Genomic DNA, 18,157 nt, shown 5'->3' on the forward strand with positions numbered 1-18,157 from the left:
GGAAGAGGGATATACACACACTACAAGACTAGAATTACTAGACAATTGATGTAAGGCATTTTACGAATTTGAGTAACAAAATAAGGAATAGTCTAAGACATTTTTTAAAATGTATTTATTTAAAAGTCTTTTCAAGAAAAAATAGGACATTGTTTTCACAAAAACCTTTATATTTAAGTCTCCACAAAAAAACTTAAAATTCTAAAGTCTTATAAATATTAATTTTTTTCAGATTTTTAAAAATTATTTTGTAGCCAGTAATAGAAAATATATATACAGATTATATATCTACAGTCACTGCCGGGGTGCTGTGAAATTCCCATTGCCATGACAATGTCATTGCCGCTGTTCAGGAGCTTGGCAAATGTCTGTTTCCGTGTGAAATTCCAATTCCTGTACCTGGGAAAGGTCTCCGAGGAGCCTGGAGAGGTGTGTGTATTCCTGAACCCGAAAAGATAGAACCAGGGATGCAGCCCTGACCCTGCTGAACTTAACTGCTTCCCCCAGATTTACCAGTTCCTGCTCTGAAGATCCATCTTGGTGGGGTGGGGTACGTGGTTCCACATTAACACACACCCCCCACCGTCCCCACCACCCCCCACTCCGCTGCCTTCCTGCGCGCCAGGTATCCATCTTTTTGCAATAACTCGAGAAGGAGTCTTCACCAGTGCACTTCTGCCACCCACTCGTTCAGTGAAAGCATCATTTCGTCACTCCGCTCTCTCCAGCTCTGAGATGGAACCCAACTTCCTGGTCAAACCTCAAGCAGTTGTTAAAACTTGTCAATATCCCAACTACCTTTTTTCCTCATGGGAATAAAGGTGGGGACGGGGGAGGGAAAGCGAAACGGGGTGCAAAGGAGCTTCTTCAGTGAGTGGAAGCTCCCCTCCGGCCTGGAGACAGGCGACAGAACCTTGCCTGGAGCGACCAAAGAGTTGTAAATGCCACAGCAACTGTTCTCTTTTTTGTTAAAGTTTTCCTGTTTCTCCTCCGCTTCAAGTCCAGTGAGACCGGGCTTTTTTGAAAGAGTGTTAAGCCAGCCCATGCAACACAGATAGGTCTATCATGTTGGCAGAGGCTCACCTGAAAGGCACCACGAGGATTTCACACACTCTGAGCCGTCAGAGTAAAAGGTCAAGTTCGCTTTGTCAATGTTCTTCATTTCGTCCAATGTCCCTGTGAGTCTCTGTAGAAGGGTTTCGGGGGTAGGGATGGGGGTGGGAGGGGGGAGGGCGAAGGAATTGGGGGAAGGGGGGGGTGGCGACGAGTTCACTTGCAGACATACCTTTCCACTATCCTCTCGCATTTCTTGCACGTCACATAGCAACACCAGTGGTACTTGCAATGGCAACGCTCCACCAGCTTCTCCATGTAAGGGTTGTAGCCTCGGCCACAGCACATCAGGGTACAGCTATCACTGCCATTGGATGTTTTGTTGCACTGCCTGGGACAGGGAAGAGGGGAAGGGAAGGAAAAGGAAAATCAGACATTGCTAATGGAAAAAGATGAAGAGCTGTCCTGTTCCCCTTCCACCATCACATGATTTTAAAAAAAAAATTCATTCATACAGACGTCAGCTCACCACCGCCTTCTCAAGGACAACTAGGGAGGGGCAATAAATGCTGGCCCAGCCAACGAAGCCCATATCCCGTGAATGAATAAAAATAATAAATCTCTGGCAAAGCCATCATTTACAGCTCATCCCTAATTGCTCTTGAGAAGGTGGTGGTGAGCCGCCTCCTTAAACACAACAGAGCTGTTAACTAGGCCACTTCAGAGGGTAGTGAGGAGTCAAAGGCTTTGTTATTGGTCTGGACTCACATAAAGGCCAGATTGGGTTAGGACATCAGATTTCCTTCCCCAAAGGGCATTAGTGAACCGGATGGGTTTTTACAACAATGGTACTTTCACGGTCTCCATTACTGCTTTCAATTACAGATTGTATTCATTGAATTTAAGCTCCACCAGCTCCCATGGTGGGATTCCAAACCATCGCCCCAGGGAATTAGCCTGGATTATCTGCATTACTAATCTAGTACGCCACCATCTCCCCGACAGTTGGGAATATGGGAACATTAGGAGCAGCTCATTTAATCCCTCCAACCTGCTCTGCCATTCATGGCTGATCTGTGCCATTTACCCAGCTTTATTCCATATCCCTTAAAACCCTTACCCAACAAAATGTACTGATCTCGGTTTTAAAAGCTCCAGTTACCCCCAGCATCCACTGCCTTTAGGGAGACAGGAGTTCCAAATCTCTATCAACATTTATGTTTCCTGGTTTCACGCTGAAATGGTCTGGCTCTGATTGTAAGGTTCTGCTCTCTTGTTCTTGTTCTCCCCCACCAGAGGAAATAATTTCTCCGTATCCATCCTATCGATTTCTTTTAACATTTAAACACCTCAGTCAGCCCACCCCTTAATCACCCATATTTAAGAGAATGCAAGCCAGGTTTATGCAACCTCTCCTTATGATTTAATCCTCTTATCGCTTGAATTATTCATTCCTTTGTACCGCATCAGAACTTCTTTTATAATGACTCCTAATTTTACAAAGAGTTTATTGCTGTGACTGCAGTTTGTGCCATTTGAGCACATCAACTCCATGGAACAATGTAAAATCTTCCAGTGCTCTGTAGCGTAACCTTCACCAACGTGTAAATTTTACTGCATTCAATAAAAACTTAAAAAACAGAGTGCATTACATATATGTAATTGAAACATATGTTAGATTCCACATGCAACCAATAACCCGCCACAATAAGATTGCTACGGCTCTCAACTCGTGTATTCCTATAAAAGTCAAGAGTTGGAACACATGCTTCTGACTCGCTCAGGTCAGCCTGGCCAGCTACTGTCAGTGGGGAGCCTGGGACTAAACTGCATCAGCTTCTAACGTATGTGCCAGCGAATACCCTTCCAATCCTCCTCCCTTAATGCTCCCTTGGGAAGCAGGAGACAGGAAGACCCTATATCTCCCAAATCATCACCTGTAAATCCTCAAAGCAGCTTTTGAGTGCAGAGTCATCAGCCCCACCCCAGTTACCCATGAACCAGATCCAGTTTGGACATTTAACTATTGCAAGTTTCAGCAGCAGAGCTGCCTCAGAATCAGTCACATTTCAGAGTTTCAAAGGGCTGAGAGGCTCTTCAGTCACTGGTGATACTGAGCTCGTACAGACTAAGTTGGCACCAGGCTCGATTCCTGTGATCTCTGATCGTACAGCTAAGCGAAGGCAACAATAGAGGTAGTTTTGCTTTATTCATTCATGTGACATGGGCGTTGCTGGTACCGAGCTGCCTTCTCCAACTGCTGCAGTCCATGTCTGTAAGTTCCATTACTGCCGGTAAAGCACTTTGGGAAAACTTGTCATTTTGGCTCTTTTTTCGATTTCAAAATATTTAAAAAACCTCCTCTCTCTTGACCAATTCACAGTGCTGTTAGGGAAGGAGTTCCAGGATTTTGACCCAGTGACAGTGAAGGGACGGTGATACAGTTCCAAGTCAGGATGGTGTGTGGGTTGGAGGGGAACTTTTAGGAGGTGTTGTTTCCATACATCTGCTGCCCTTGTCCTGCTAGGCCAACCTGGGATCTTCAGTCCGCAACAGAGAGTCCGCGAGACTTTCCATGAGGCCTGTCAAATAGTTGAGCGGCCCGACCAATGAGCAGTGGCCGGAGGCAGGCTTGGTGTGAACTGGGAGGGGAGGGAAAGAGTGTGACTGTCACTGAGTGGCCTAGCTGTCCCAGCTTGGAGGGGAGAACACATGGAGAGGTACTGAGAATGGCAGGAAGATAGCCAGGTAGACCTATAGATACCAAGGCTGATGGTGGACACCGTGTGAATTCACCCTTGTTCAAGAGAGGAGAAGCTTTTAGTATTTTAATCTCAAGGAGAGAGCCAAAATACAAGTTTGCCCAAGGCGCTTTACAGCCAATGAAGAACTTTTGAAGTTTATCACTGTTGTCACATAGGAAACGCGACAGTCAATTTGTGCACAGCAAGCTCCCACAAACAACAATATGATAATCTGTTTTTGTGAAGTTGACAGATGGGGAGTCTGTGATTACAAATCCATTGGAAAAAGAAGAGTCCTTTAGCCAAAAAGATTTGAGGACCACTAAACCACTAGGCAGTAGAGGTCAAGGGTTTGGGAGGTTCAGTTGAAGAATTACTTCCCAAGAAGTCTTTACATTGGTGAGGACCGAATGAATATGGCATTAAGACTTAACTGAGTCAACGAGGCTCATCGGCTCTCACTCTGAGTCATAAGGTTGGGGGTTCAAGTCCCAGACCAGGACCTGAGCTCAAAAATCTAGGCTGCATTGTCTGAGGTGCTGCCTTTCAGATGAGATGTTAAACTGAGACCCCTATCGACCATCTCAGGTAAAATAATTACATGACACTATTCTGAAGAAGAGCAGAGGATTTACCCCCAGTGCCCTGGCCACTATTTATCCCTCAATCAACATCAAAAAAATCAGATTATCTGGTCATTGTCACATTGCTGTTTGTGGGAGCTTGCTGTGCATAAAATTGGCTGCTGCGTTCCTTACCTTACAACAGAGCCTACAGTTCAAATGTACTTGATTTGCTGTAAGCGCCTTGAGAAGTGGGTGGTCATGAAAGGCACTATATAAATGCAAGTTTTTTTTCTGATTATTTGTCTGTCTGCCTGTCCGTGTGCATGAGTCATTTTGATAGGCCTTAAATCATCATTAATGATCTGGTAGATCAGATCTGGCAATACTAGGTTCACACAAAAACTACATGACACAGAGACACAAGTCTAAAGCAAGTCAGAGTGCCCATAAAACAGGCCCCCCACACATCCTCACAGTCTAAGACAGAGTGTAAAATCTCAACGGGCCAAATGCATTATAAAATTCCAGCGGATCAAATTATCAATCAACCGACTTTACATTCACTTCAAGTATGGATTAAACCTTTCTTATTTATATAGAATTTCAATGGATCAAGTTCTCGGCCACTCAGTCCCATTTTGAAAACTGTTCTCATTCTGGGAGAGAAAGAAGGGGAGCGACCTGGTTTGACGTCTATTTGATACAGTGTGTAGTAATCAAGGGGCCTGGACTGATAACCCATGGAACATGAGTCTAAATCTCAACATGGAACTTTGAGAATTTGTATTTAGTTTAAAAGTCTGGCACTAAAAAATGGGAGGGGGAGGATTTTCCCCTTGTCAGGTGGGCTCAGTGGGGGTGGGCAGGAGCGGTGGGAAGCTGACTGCCCCCCACGATTGGGGCCAGACCACGATTTCACACTGGCGGGTCAATTAAGGCCCCGCTCAGCGCTGCCTGTGTGGTGTTGGAGGGGGGAGGGGGGAGAGCCCGAACTGCGCGCATGTGTGTGGGTGCGCGCTGGAAAAGCTCCCCGAGGCACAGAGCTGCCTCAGGGAGATGAACACATTTCAAAATAAAAAAATAAAAGTTTCTAAAATTTTCTAAAAACATGTCCCCTCATGTGGCTCTGTCACATGAGCAGAGACATGTCATTAATTACATTTTAAAATTTTATTTTATTTCCATTTGCTGTTGGAAACCTCATCCCGCCCGTGGACGAGGTTTCCTAAAAACTTGCAAAGGCCGCTTGGCCTTTTCGTCTGCCCCGCCAATTGTAAGGTTGGACGGGCAGCGAAAAATAACATTTAATTACATTGTTAGTGGCTTTAACAGGCCTTTTAATTGTCGGGGGGGGCGTGCTGCCGACTCCGGCGCGCACCCGCCAACCGAAATATCGCCCGAGTGCGCGATGACGTCAGGACGCTCGCTCTACGTCGTTGCGCATCATTTTACTCTCGGGCGGGTGGGGCGCACGCCCGTCTGCTCAGTGAAAAATTCAGCCCTGGGTATCAATAAAAGCAACTGGGAAGCAGTCAAGATTGTCAGAAAAATCAAACCGGTTCATTAACATCCTTTAGGGCAGGAAACCTACTGTCCATACCCAACCTGGTCTGTACGTGGCTCCAGTCCCACACCAGCATGTTTGCTTCAGCTACCTCCTGAAGTGGTCTTGCGAGTCAGTCAGCTGAATGGGCTGAGCGACTGGTAGGACTTGGTGGTGGTGCCCACCATCAGTTCCAGAAGAGGGCTTGAACTCACCACCTTCTCAGGGCGACTAGGGATGGGCCAGTCTTGCCAGTGACTCCCACATCTCAAAGTTGCCTCTACATCCTACATGCTCGTTTTATCCATCTTTAAATGGCCGCATGCGTTCTTCAGAGAGATTTGAAATCTGGGGCACACTGCAGCCCTGAACCAACGAAGCAACTCAACAGTGTTGCCCAGGTACATAACGGGTGGCAACCTATCTGCAAGGCAAGGCCAAAAGATGCTGGAAAACATTCAGCAGGCCAGGCAACCTCTGTAGTGAGAGTGGGAGGCTGTTAGCGAGTGAGGGTCGATAATTGGTGGTATCTTCCTCTTCTCTCCACCGGTACTGTCTGACCAGCTGACTGTTTCGAGCTGCGCCTGTTTGCATTTCAGGTACCCAGGATCTGCGGTGCTTTCTGCAATTTTTCTCTGCTTGGATCGTTGCAAAATGATCAAACTGCTGCCAAGTTTCAATCTCAAAAACAGAAGCATGGTTTTGAAATCTTAATTAAGTTTTATCAATGGTTGGTAGAAATCTCAGTCCGTGCAGAACGTGCCTTGGCAATGAGTTGGTACATCTATTGGCCTTTGACCCTTGTTAGGTTTGGGGCCTCTCCTGAAGCAGGAGGAGTTTCGTCTGGTAACTGAGTAGTTTTAAAGCAACATGACCCACCTCCCCTCCCCCTCTCTCTCTCCCCCTTGTAACTTGGCACAGATTGCTGCTGATAACAGGCATGGAGACTCCAAATGGCATCTCGCTGTTCTACTGCAGAGGCACAGAGAGTGGTGATGGTCAGGTCTCAGGGAAGTACAGCTCTTGACTGAGTCAGTAAGGGCTGTGCCAGTGGGCCTGCTGTTTTAACTGTGTGTGCCAGTGGGTAGCGCTCTCGTCTCTGAGGCAGTTCAAGTCCCACTCCAGAGGGTTGAGTACATAATCCAGGCTGGCATTTCAGTGCCAGTTCTGAGGGAGTGCTGCACTGTCAACAGGTGCTGCCCTTCAGATGAGATGTTGAACTGAGATCCCATCTACCTTCTCAAGCGGACATAAAATATTCTGCGACTGCAATTTCACGGGGGAGTTTCCCTTGGTGTTCCAGCCAATTTTTATCCCTCAACCAACTTCATAAAAACAGATTGTCCGGTCATTTTCACACTGCTACTTATGGGAGCTTGCTGTGCACAAATAGGCTGCTGTGTTCCCTGAATTACCACAGTGACTACACTCCAAAAGCACTTCCTTGACTGTAAAGCACTTTGGGATGTTCTAATGTTGTCAAGAGTGTTTTACAAATGCAAATTCATTCTTACAAAATTCATTCACGCCTCCTCTCCCTTTACCTTTTGATCCATGACATCTTTATTCTGTAATCTCTCTCACCCTCGACCCCATCCCCTTCTCTTTTGTTCTTCCTCCACCTTCACCTCTTCGACAGCATATAAAGCCCATCCACATGTCTACCCTCTTTCAGTTCCAAACAAGGATTCGACTCAATCCATTAACTCTGTTTCTCTCTTCACAGATGCTGCCAGACCTGCTGAGTTTTTCCAGCACTTTCTGTTGTTATTTCAGGTTTCCTGCAGTATTTTGTTTTCATTCATTCTTACTAAGACTGTTTTGCTTCTGCTTAACCCAGGAGTACCCCTTCCTCAACAGGCAACAGGAATTTTAAACATTTGGTTAGGTACCCTACAATCCTGCACAAATAATGTGGGTTATGTTCCACGACATATAATAATGCACCATGACCAAAAGTCATTAGTGACGTAACAATGTACCATTAATGGGGCACATCACCTCCCCTTTCCATCTTAATCACAAGCCTTATGCATTTACTAATTTACCACAACAGATTTAGCTGGTTGAATCATTGTGACTCTATTGACTGACTGCGATCATGAATTAACATGCGGACAGCCTCCAATTACAACAAGTCATTGCTTGTACTGTTGCTGTCATTGTTACCCACAATGGGCATTCAGAGGACTGTGCGGTGTGAGATAACCACTTGCATCATCCAGCCCCTTTAACATGACAAAATGTCCCAAAGCACTTCACCGCAGGGTAAATCAGTCAAAATCCTGACACCGAGCCACACAAGGGAGCTATTATAACCAATAATCATAGTGGTGGGTTCGACAGGGTCTGCTAAATGAGGAGAGACAGAGATGGTGATTTAGAAAGGCCTGGACAGCTGATGGCACAGCCACCAATGGTGAAGCTATCAAATCAGGCTGGCTCAAGAGGCCGGGATTGGAGGAGCCCAGAGATTATGGAGGGTTGTAGGACAGGAAAAGGTTACAGAGATAGAGAGGAGTGAGGCCATGCAAGGAGAGGTTTGAAAAGGGTAAAGTGTTAGTGAGACTGGTATCATAATAAGACATAGAAGCAGAAATTAGGCCATTCGGCCCATCGAGTCTGCTCCGCCATTCAATCATGGCTGATAAGTTTCTCAACCCCATTCTCCCGCCTTCTCCCCGTAACCTTTGAGCCCCTTACCAATCAAGAACCTATCTATCTCGGTCTTAAATACACTCAATGACCTGGCCTCCACAGCCTTCTGTGGCAATGAATTCCATAGATTCACCACTCTCTGGCTAAAGAAGTTTCTCCTCATCTCTGTTCTAAAAGGTCTTCCCTTTACTCTGAGGCTGTGCCCTTGGGTCCTAGTCTCTCCTACTAATGGAAACATCTTCCCCACGTCCACTCTCCAGGCTTTTCAGTATTCTGTAAGTTTCAATCAGATCCCCCCTCATCCTTCTAATCTCCATCGAGCATAGACCCAGAGTCCTCAAACGTTCCTCATATGTTAAGCGTTTCATTCCTGGGATCATTCTCGTGAACTTCCTCTGGACCCTCTCCAGGGCCAGCACATCCTTCCTGAGATATGGGGCCCAAAATTGCTCACAATATTCTAAATGTGGTCTGACCAAAGCCTTATAAAGCCTCAGCAGCACATCCCTGTTTTTATATTCTAGTCCTTTTGAAATAAATGCCAACATTGCATTTGCCTTCCTAACTACTGCGTCAACCTGCAAGTAAACCTTAAGAGAATCCTGGACTAGGACTTCCAAGTCCCTTTGCACTCCAGATTTCTGAATGCTCTCCCCATTTAGAAAATAGTCTATGCCTCTATTCTTCCTACCAAAGTGCATGACCTCACACTTCTCCACGTTGTATTCCATCTGCCACTTCTTTGCCCATTCTCCTAACATGTCCAAATCCTTCTGCAGCCTCCCTGCCTCCTCAATACTACCTGTCCCTCCACCTATCTTTGTATCATCTGCAAACTTAGCCAGGATGCCCTCAGTTCCTTCATCTAGATCATTAATGTACAAAGTGAAAAGTTGTGGGCCCAACACTGACCCCTGCGGAACTCCACTAGTCACCGGCCGCCATCCTGAGAAGGACCCTCTTATCCCCACTCTCTGCCTCCTGCCAGACAGCCAATCTTCTGTCCATGCTAGTACCTTGCCTCTAACACCATGGGCTCTCATCTTACTGAGCAGCCTCCTGTGCGGCACCTTGTCAAAGGCCTTCTGGAAGTCCAAGTAGATAACATCCATTGGCTCTCCTTTGTCTAACCTGCTCATTACCTCCTCAAAGAATCCTAACAGATTTGTCAGGCATGACCTCCCCTTGATGAAACCATGCTGACTTTGCCTGATTTTACCAGGCACTTCCAAGTATTCTGAAATCTCATCCTTAATAATGAACTCTAAAATCTTACCAACGACCGAGGTCAGGCTAATCGGCCTGTAATTTCCTGTCTTTTGCCTCACTCCCTTCTTAAACAGGGGGGTTACATTAGCGATTTTCTAGTCCTCTGGGACCCTCCCTGACTCCAGTGATTCCTGAAAGATCACCACTAACGCCTCCACTATCTCTTCAGCTATCTCCTTCAGAACTCTGGGGTGTAATCCATCTGGTCCAGGTGATTTATCCACCTTCAGACCTTTCAGTTTTCCTAGCACCTTCTCCTTGGTAATGGCCACCATACTCACCTCTGCCCCCCAACTCTCTTGAACTTTGGGGATGTCACTGTGAAGACTGACGCAAAGTACCTATTCAGTTCCTCCGCCATTTCTTTGTTCCCCACTACTACTTCTCCAGCGACATTTTCCAGTGGCCCAATGTCCACTTTTGCATCTCTCTTACCCTTTATATATCTAAAAAAACTCTTGCAATCTTCTTTTATATTACTGGCTAGTTTACCCTCATATTTAATCTTCTCCCTCCTTATTTCTTTTTTAGTTGTCCTCTGTTGGTCTTTGTAGGCTTCCCAATCCCCTGGTTTCCCACTGCTCTTCGCCGCATTGTATGCTTTCTCTTTAGCTTTTATGCTGTCCCTGACTTCCCTTGTCAGCCATGGTTGCCTCGTCCTCCCTTTAGTATGCTTCTTCTTCTTAGGGATGAATTTTTGCTGTGTCTCCCAAATTACTCCCAGAAACTCCTGCCATTGCTGTTCCACTGTCTTTCCTGCTAGGCTCATCTCCCAGTCAATTCTGGCCAGCTCCTCCCTCATGCCTCTGTAGTTGCCTTTATTCAACTGTAATACTGTTACATCTGATTCCAGCTTTTTCCTCTCAAACTGCAGGGTAAATTCTATCATATTATGGTCACTTCCTCCTAAGGGTTCCTTCACCTTAAGTTCCCTTATCAAATCTGCCTCATTACACATCACTAAATCTAGAATTGCCTGTTCCCTAGTGGGCTCCACCACAAGCTGTTCCAAAAAGCCATCTCGTAGACATTCACAAATTCCTTTTCTTGGGATCCACTACCAACCTGATTTTCCCAGTCTACCTGCATATTGAAATCCCCCATGATCACTGTAACCTTGTCTTTCTTACACACCTTTTCTATCTCCTGGTGTATCTTGTGCCCCACATCCTGACTACTGTTCGGAGGCCTGTACATATCTCCCATTATGGTTTTTTTACCTTTGCGGTTCCTCAACTCAACCCACACAGATTCTACATCATCTGACCCTACGGCGTTTCTTGCTATCGATTTCATTTCATTTCATGGGGACAGGAAGCATCAGGAGAGGAGGCAACCAGAAGCAGAAAAGTGAATGGAGTGTATATTAGTGACAACACCCATTGACCTGGAAGTTTGGTTCAGTCATTTGGAACAGGATATTCATTTGCATATAGAAAAGTCTCTCTTTAATCACTATTTTCCCTTATGAAAGGCTTTAATTAAAATGTCACTATCAATGAGTGATTTAACAAGTATTAGGTATCATTGTGATATTATTGCCCAGTGACAAAAGGTTGCTAATGACCTCTCCACAGCTTGTCAGTTAATGCAAACTACCTTCTCTCAAACCAGTTCTTCCTGTCCCCAATGTTTCCCTCTGTTCCTATTTAATTAAATTACCATTCACAGCACAAACAGGCCATTTGTCCCAAACAGGATTTGCCCCAACAGGTCCATGGCGATGTTCACGCTCCACACAAGCCTCCTCCCACCATTCTTCGCCTCATTCGATCAGCATATCTTGCTATTACTTTCCCCTTCATGTGCTTATCCAGCATCGCCTTGTTAAGGCCTCAATCACTCCAAGTTGTAGCACATGTCAGCTGTGATACTGCCTGACTTTGAGCGTCCCCAGCATTTTCTGTTCCTAGTTCACCCGTACCCTCTGCTTTCTGTCCATGAATCAATTTTGAACCCAGGGGCAGAATTTTAGCCCTTGGCGTGCGGGCTTGGCTGGGGGCGGTCAGGAAGCCGACAGCCGCCCGCCATCGGGCCAGGAAGGCAATTTCATGCTGGCGGGCCAATTAAGGCCAGCCCGGCGTGAAACGTGAGCAGCAGCGCCCAGCGCTGCCTGTGGGGGTGGGGGGGAGGAGCGTGAGCTGGGGGTGAGTGCCACCTTTGCGCATGAGAGAGCTACATAATCTCCCCGAGGCAGAGAGCTGCCTCAAGGAGATGAACTGATCTTGGATAAAAAAATTAAAGATCTTATAAATGTTTATGAAACATGTCCCCTCATGTGTGTCTGTCACATGTTTTTAACTCGAGTGTAAAATTTTTATGTGATTTTTTATTAGCTTTAGGAAACCTCATCCCGCCCGTGGATGAGGTTTCCTAAAAGATGTAAAGGCCGCTTGGCCTTTTCGTCTGCCCCGCCAGCCGTTAGGTTGGACGGGCGGCGTAAATTAGAATTTAATTAACTTTTTAATGGTCTTAATAGGCCTTTTAAATGTTGGCGGGCGGGCACGCTGCTGACTACGGCGCGCGCCCACCGGACGAAATAACACGGGACTGAGCGATGGCGTCGGGACGCTCGCCCGACGTCATCGCGCATCATTTTACGCTCAACTGAGTTGTGTGCGCGTCCGCCCGCTGAGTGTAATTTCCTGCCCCAGGTTGCCACTGCCCCTTTAATCTCACATGGCTTCAATTTTGCGAGCCGGTCTACTGTGTGGTACTTTATGAAATAAGCCGATATTCACATCAACCTCACTACATTCGTCACCTCTTTCTGCTATTTTAATCAAAGAACTTCATCAAGTTGGTCAAACCTTTAACAAATCCATGCTGACTTTCATGTTGTTTTATTTCTCGCAAGGGATGTGGGCGTCGCTGGCTAGGCCAGCAATTGTTGCCCATCCCTAATTGCCCTAGAGAACATGGTGGTGAGCCGCCTTCTTGAACCGCGGCAGTCCATCTGGTTTGACTTTTCCTGGAGGAGTTTGGTACAACTGAGTGTCTTGCTAGATATTAAAAGTCAATCACATTGCTATGAATCTGGAATGGTGAGATTTGAACCTATATCCTCAGCCCATTCAACTGGGCCTCTGCATTACTATTCCAGTGACATTACCAGTTATACTGCTATCACCGCATTTATTAGGCCATAATTTTCCAAGTGCCAATTAATTGTGTGCTGGAATATTGTCCCTAAAAGTTTCCCGATGATTGACATTAAGCTGATTGGCCTATGGTTCCTGGCTTTACCCTTCACCCATTCTTTTGAAGAAAGTTGGAATATTTGAGTATTTGCTGAGAAAAGAGACATGCAATTAAAGCTTTTCATCTTGCACTAATCAGGACAAGATGCAAGAATGCTAAATTTCTAAGGGAGCAACAATTTATACTGCATGAGAAAAAGTTGCTGATTGGTTGGCAAGTTGACTCAGATTGGTCGAGGCACTGCCATGGAGATTGCAATATCCGCAATATCCCAGTTTTCAGATAACACACCCATGCCTAAAGAGGATTTGAAGGTTGTGGACAGAGTCTCTGCAATTTCCACACTTATTTCCCTCAGCAACTTAGAATGCACTACACCTGGGATGGGTAATTTATCTACCGTAAACTTTTAAGCATCTCTTTTTCATCCTATCCAGTTTCTGTACCACCAATTCCTTTATTGAAACATTAGCAACATCCTTTTGGTTAGTGAAGACAGATCCAAAGTACTCATTTGATACTGAAACCCTCTGCCTCCATATGAAGATCTCTTTTTCAATCCCTAAACCCTTCCTTTGCATTTTTATGCTTACAAGTGACTTTTTTTATTCCCTTTTATGTTACCTGCTAATCTATTCCAATATTCTCTTTGCCCCTCTTATTTCATTTTATGGCCCTCTGTACTTTCTTATACAGTTTCATTCTCTACTGAATCAGGATCCTCACATTTATCATGGACTTTTTTTTTTACATTTTAGTTTTTATGGGCAGAAGTTTACAATTCCCTGCTGGGTGGGTTTACAGGTGAGGAGGTGGGTGGGGTGGGGAGTATAAAATTCCCTGGGTGCCCTTCCCACTGCCCTCCTGCCCAATTCCAACTTGTTCCCAATTTTATGGGGGCATGGCCGAGGCCCCAGTTGAGGCCCATGTGGTCAAATAATGGTCAAATAATCAAATTAAGGGTTGCTTTACACCCCAGCCTCAATTTTGAGGCCAGCGGGAAGAGTTCAGGGATGGTAGAGGAGGGGAGAGAGGGGGGAAGCCAGGCAGGTAAGTAATGAAGTAATTTCTCCTCATCTCAGTCCTAAATAAGCAGCCCCTTATCCTGAGGCTGTGCCCCCGTGTTTTAGATTCCCCAACCAGTGGAAACAATCTCTCAGCGTCCACCATATCAAACCCCTTCAGAATTTTCTAGGTTTCAATGAGATCGCCTCTCATTGTTCTCAACTCCAGAGATTATAAAGTCAGTTTACTCAGCCTCTCATCATCGGACAACCCCCTCACTGCAGGGACCAACTTAGTGAACCTTCGTTGTACCCTCTCCAATGCAAGGATAGCCTTTCTTAAATGTGGAGACCAAAACTGCACACAGTACTCCAGATGTGGCCTCACCAAAACCCTGTACAATTGTAGTAAGACTTCTTTATTCTTGTACTCCAGTCCCCTTGCAATAAAGGTCAACATGCCATTTACCTTCCCAATTGCTTGCTGCACCTGCAGGCTAACCTTCTGCACTCCTTGTACAAGCACACCCAAGTCTCTTTGCACATCAACACTTACAAATTTCACACCTTTTGAAAGATATTCTGCTTTTCTGACTCTTGCTATTCCTAATTTCCACCCCCACTGATTGAACTTCATGATCTTCTGAGGCCAGATCCTTTTCTCACTCATGTCCTTATGTCATCCTTTACTATCAGGGCTAACCCTCCTCCTTTGCCATCCTGTCTGTCTTTCCAAAGTATTGTGAACCCTGGAATATTTATTTCCCAGCCTTGTAACCATGTCTCTGTTACGACGATTAGATCTAAATCATATACCTCTATTTGTGCCGATAGTTTATCTCGCTTATTGCAGATGTTTCGTGCATTCAGATAAAGAACCTTTAAGTTCATTTTTTTTTACTTCTATTCCCTGCAATCACCTTATTCACTGATGTACAATTTTTGTTAAACTCTCTGTCCCTTCCTGTCGCACTCTGCTTGCCTTTATCCACATTGCTATACTGTTCCAATAGCTGGACTCTTCTCTTTGGATTTCAAACCTCGTTTCACCTGAAGCCCCACCCCTGTTAGCTTAAAGCCCTGTCCACGGCCCTTGTCCACAGATGCTGGTCCCAGCCAGGTTGAAGTGAAGCCCACCCCAGGGGAATAGCTCGCTCTTCCTTGAGCACTGATGCCAGTGCCCCATGGTGAAACCCCTTCTTCCCACACCACTCTTTTTGAGCCACGTGTTTAATTCTCTAACCTGCTTGACCCTATGCCAATTGACGCATGGTTCATGTAACAACCTAGAGATGATTACCTTTGATGTTCTGTATTTTAATTTGGACCCTAACTCCTCAAATTCTCTGAGCAGAACATCATTCCTGATTCTATCTGTCGTTGGTTCCCACATGGACCATGACAACTGGATCCGCCCCCTCCCACTCCAAGTCCCTCTCCAGCTGCGAGGAAGTGTCCTTAGCCTTGGCACTGGACAGACAACGCAACCTGTGGAGCTCCCGGTCGCAGCTCCAGAGAACAATATCTATCCCCTGACTATACTGTCCGCTATCGCTACCACATTCATCTTCATTCCCCTACTTGAATGGTATCCTTCACCATGGTGCCATGGCCTGCCCGCTCATCCACCTTGTAGTCCTTCTCCTCATCTACAGTGGTAGCAGGCACCTCGTACCAGTTGGACAAAGTCAGGGGCTGAGGCTCCTCCATCACTAACACGCTGGCTCCTCTTACCTGCCTGACTCACAGCCACATCCTCCTGTCATTGACCATTGACCAACTCTAAGGTTCTGCCTAGCCCAAGAGGACTGCCTCCTGGAACAAAGTGTCTAGGTAACTCTTCCCCCTCCCTGATGACCCACAATGTGCACAACTCAGACTCCAGCTCAGCAACGCTAAGCTGAAGTTGCGCAAGTCGCAGACACTTGCTGCAGAGACGGCTGCCTGGGATTGCATTCTACAGATCCCCATGTGCTACAGTCCTGGCACACCACCAGCCCTGCCAGTCCCGTCTAACTTACAACCGATAAAATAATAGACAGTTTCATTCTCCTATCTTGAAGACAAAGGAAGAAAACTCACCAGCTACTGGAGGCTGAAAAAAAGTAGAAAAGGGAGCACCTCTTCCTTCACTCCTCTGCACCAAACTCCCAGGGGAACAAAACTCGCAACATCACTCACTGCTGACTATTCCGGCAGTCTCCTCTCCATGTGTTCCCGGACGATGTACAGTTTGAATTTAACCCTTGTCGGGCAGGCTCGAAGGGGGCAGTCGGGAAGCTGACCGCCGCCTGCAGTCAAGGCCGGAAGGCAGCCAATTAAGGCCCCGCCCAGCATAAAACGCGAGCGGCAGTGCTCAGCGCTGCCTGTGCAATGGCGGGAGGAGGGCAAGCGTGTACTTCACGCATGTGCACTTGAGAGTCTCCCTGAGGCACAGAGCTGCCTCAGGGAGATCAAGAGTTTTCAAGGTAAATAATGAAGAACTGAAAACTATTATTAAAAGAAAATGTCCCCTCATGTGACTCCGTCACACGAGCAGGGACCTGTCATTCATTCACTTTTTAAATTTTTAAATTTATTTTTATTTGCTTTTGGAAACCTCGTCCCGCCCGTGGACGAGGTTCCCTAAAAGGTGCGAAGGCCGCTTTTTGGCCTTTTCGCCTGCCCGCCCACTGTAAGCTTGGACGCGCAGCGAAAAGTGTAAGTTAACTGAGACTTTAATGGCCTTTTAATTGTCGGTGGGCGCGCTGCCGATTCCTGTACGTGCCCCGCCGACCGAAATATCCCGCGACTACGTGTTGACATCGGGTTGCCCACCCGCCCAGGTTAAAAACTTTTCCCCAGGGCACAAGCTCCAGTCAAGTGCTGAGGGCGTGCTGCACCATTGGAGACGCTGTCCTTCCAATGAGCGGCTGGATTTGCCGCCCTGGTTAAAAGGTTGGCTTTGGGGAGCCTTCCCACGATAAAGCCGGCCTCCCCCGCAGCCATTTTAAACCAATCCAATTGCCCGTCAGCTCGGTAGTCCCGGCAAGCGGCAGGTTCAAGTGGTGGCCGCAGCTGGGGCTACCAGGCAATCTCTGACACGAGGAGGTTTTGGAAGACGGGCTTAAGGTAAGTCCCAGCGAGGGGCGCGAGGGGAGTTGGGGGGGGCGATTTTGAGAGGCTGGGGTGGGGATTAAAGGGGTGGTGTGGCCTTGGTTGGGGGTGGGGGGGGGTGCATTGCCTCCAATGGGCACAAGAGACTCCCCAAAGGAGGTCCTCCCCCTTTTTTGCCCAACACCAGCTCACCCAGTAACCGTGGCCTCCCCAGGGTTCAGGTAAAACAGCGACGGGGAGGGATGAGACACTTAAGTGGCCAGAAATTGACTGTAAAATGGGAGATAGGCTGGGAAGGCGGCAGGCAGGCCATGAGCTACACCTCACAAGCTCCCCCCCACTTCAAACACACTGGAGGTTGGTGGCGGGGGGGCCACAAAATGCAGCCCGGGATTTTAATCTGATGCTCTGTCAGGTGGGGATAAAAGATTGCGTGGCATTATTTTGAAGATGAGCAGGAGAGTTGTCTTCAGGGTAGAAGCGACAGTCTTTGAGGAAATTACAGGATGATACAGCACAGAAGGAGGCCATTCGTCCATTGTTAGGTGCCAGCTCTTTGGAAGAGTTACCCAATTAGTCCCTCTCCCCCTGCTCTTTCCCCATAGTCCGACAAATATTCCTTTCCAAGTATTTATCCAATTTGGAAGTTACTGCTGAATCTGCTTACACCGCTCTTTCAGGCAGCACATTCCAGACCATAACTCTCTGTGTAAAATAAACTCCTCTTGTTGCCTCTAGCTCTTTTGCCAATTACTTTAAATGTGTCCTTGGTTACTGACCCTCCTGCCAGGAGAAACAGTTTCTCCTTATTTAGTCTACCAAAGCCCTTCATATTTTGGCACACCTTGATTTAATCGCCTCTTAACTTTCTCTGCTCTCAGCAGAACAAACCCAACTTCTCTATTCTCACCACATAACTGAAGTATTTCGTTCCAGGTTTCGCTCTAGCCAAGCTTCCATTTGGGTTCGAATTGACTGGACTGCACTCTACTTGAGCTCCCACCTCACAATCAATGCTCTACC

The 18,157-nt window shown here is 46.6% G+C and overlaps 2 protein-coding genes across 2 annotated transcripts in view; one reads left to right on the forward strand and one right to left on the reverse strand.

Moving 5' to 3' along the window:
* Positions 1-18,157, forward strand: part of LOC144682555 (serpin H1-like) — a 525,388-nt gene that overhangs the window by 463,850 nt on the left and 43,381 nt on the right. The gene's annotated exons all lie outside the window — the stretch shown is intronic.
* The window catches only part of wnt11 (wingless-type MMTV integration site family, member 11), a 47,844-nt gene continuing 29,799 nt past the window's right edge, over positions 113-18,157 (reverse strand). Inside the window, exon 6 of the mRNA XM_078544957.1 lies at positions 113-1,444. Within this exon, the coding sequence (XP_078401083.1) occupies positions 1,270-1,444 (175 nt within the window). The 3' untranslated portion in view covers positions 113-1,269. The remainder of the gene's footprint in view (positions 1,445-18,157) is intronic.

This window comes from Cetorhinus maximus, chromosome 7 (assembly GCF_964194155.1).
Source record: "Cetorhinus maximus chromosome 7, sCetMax3.hap1.1, whole genome shotgun sequence".
NCBI classification, from domain to species: Eukaryota; Metazoa; Chordata; class Chondrichthyes; order Lamniformes; family Cetorhinidae; genus Cetorhinus; species Cetorhinus maximus.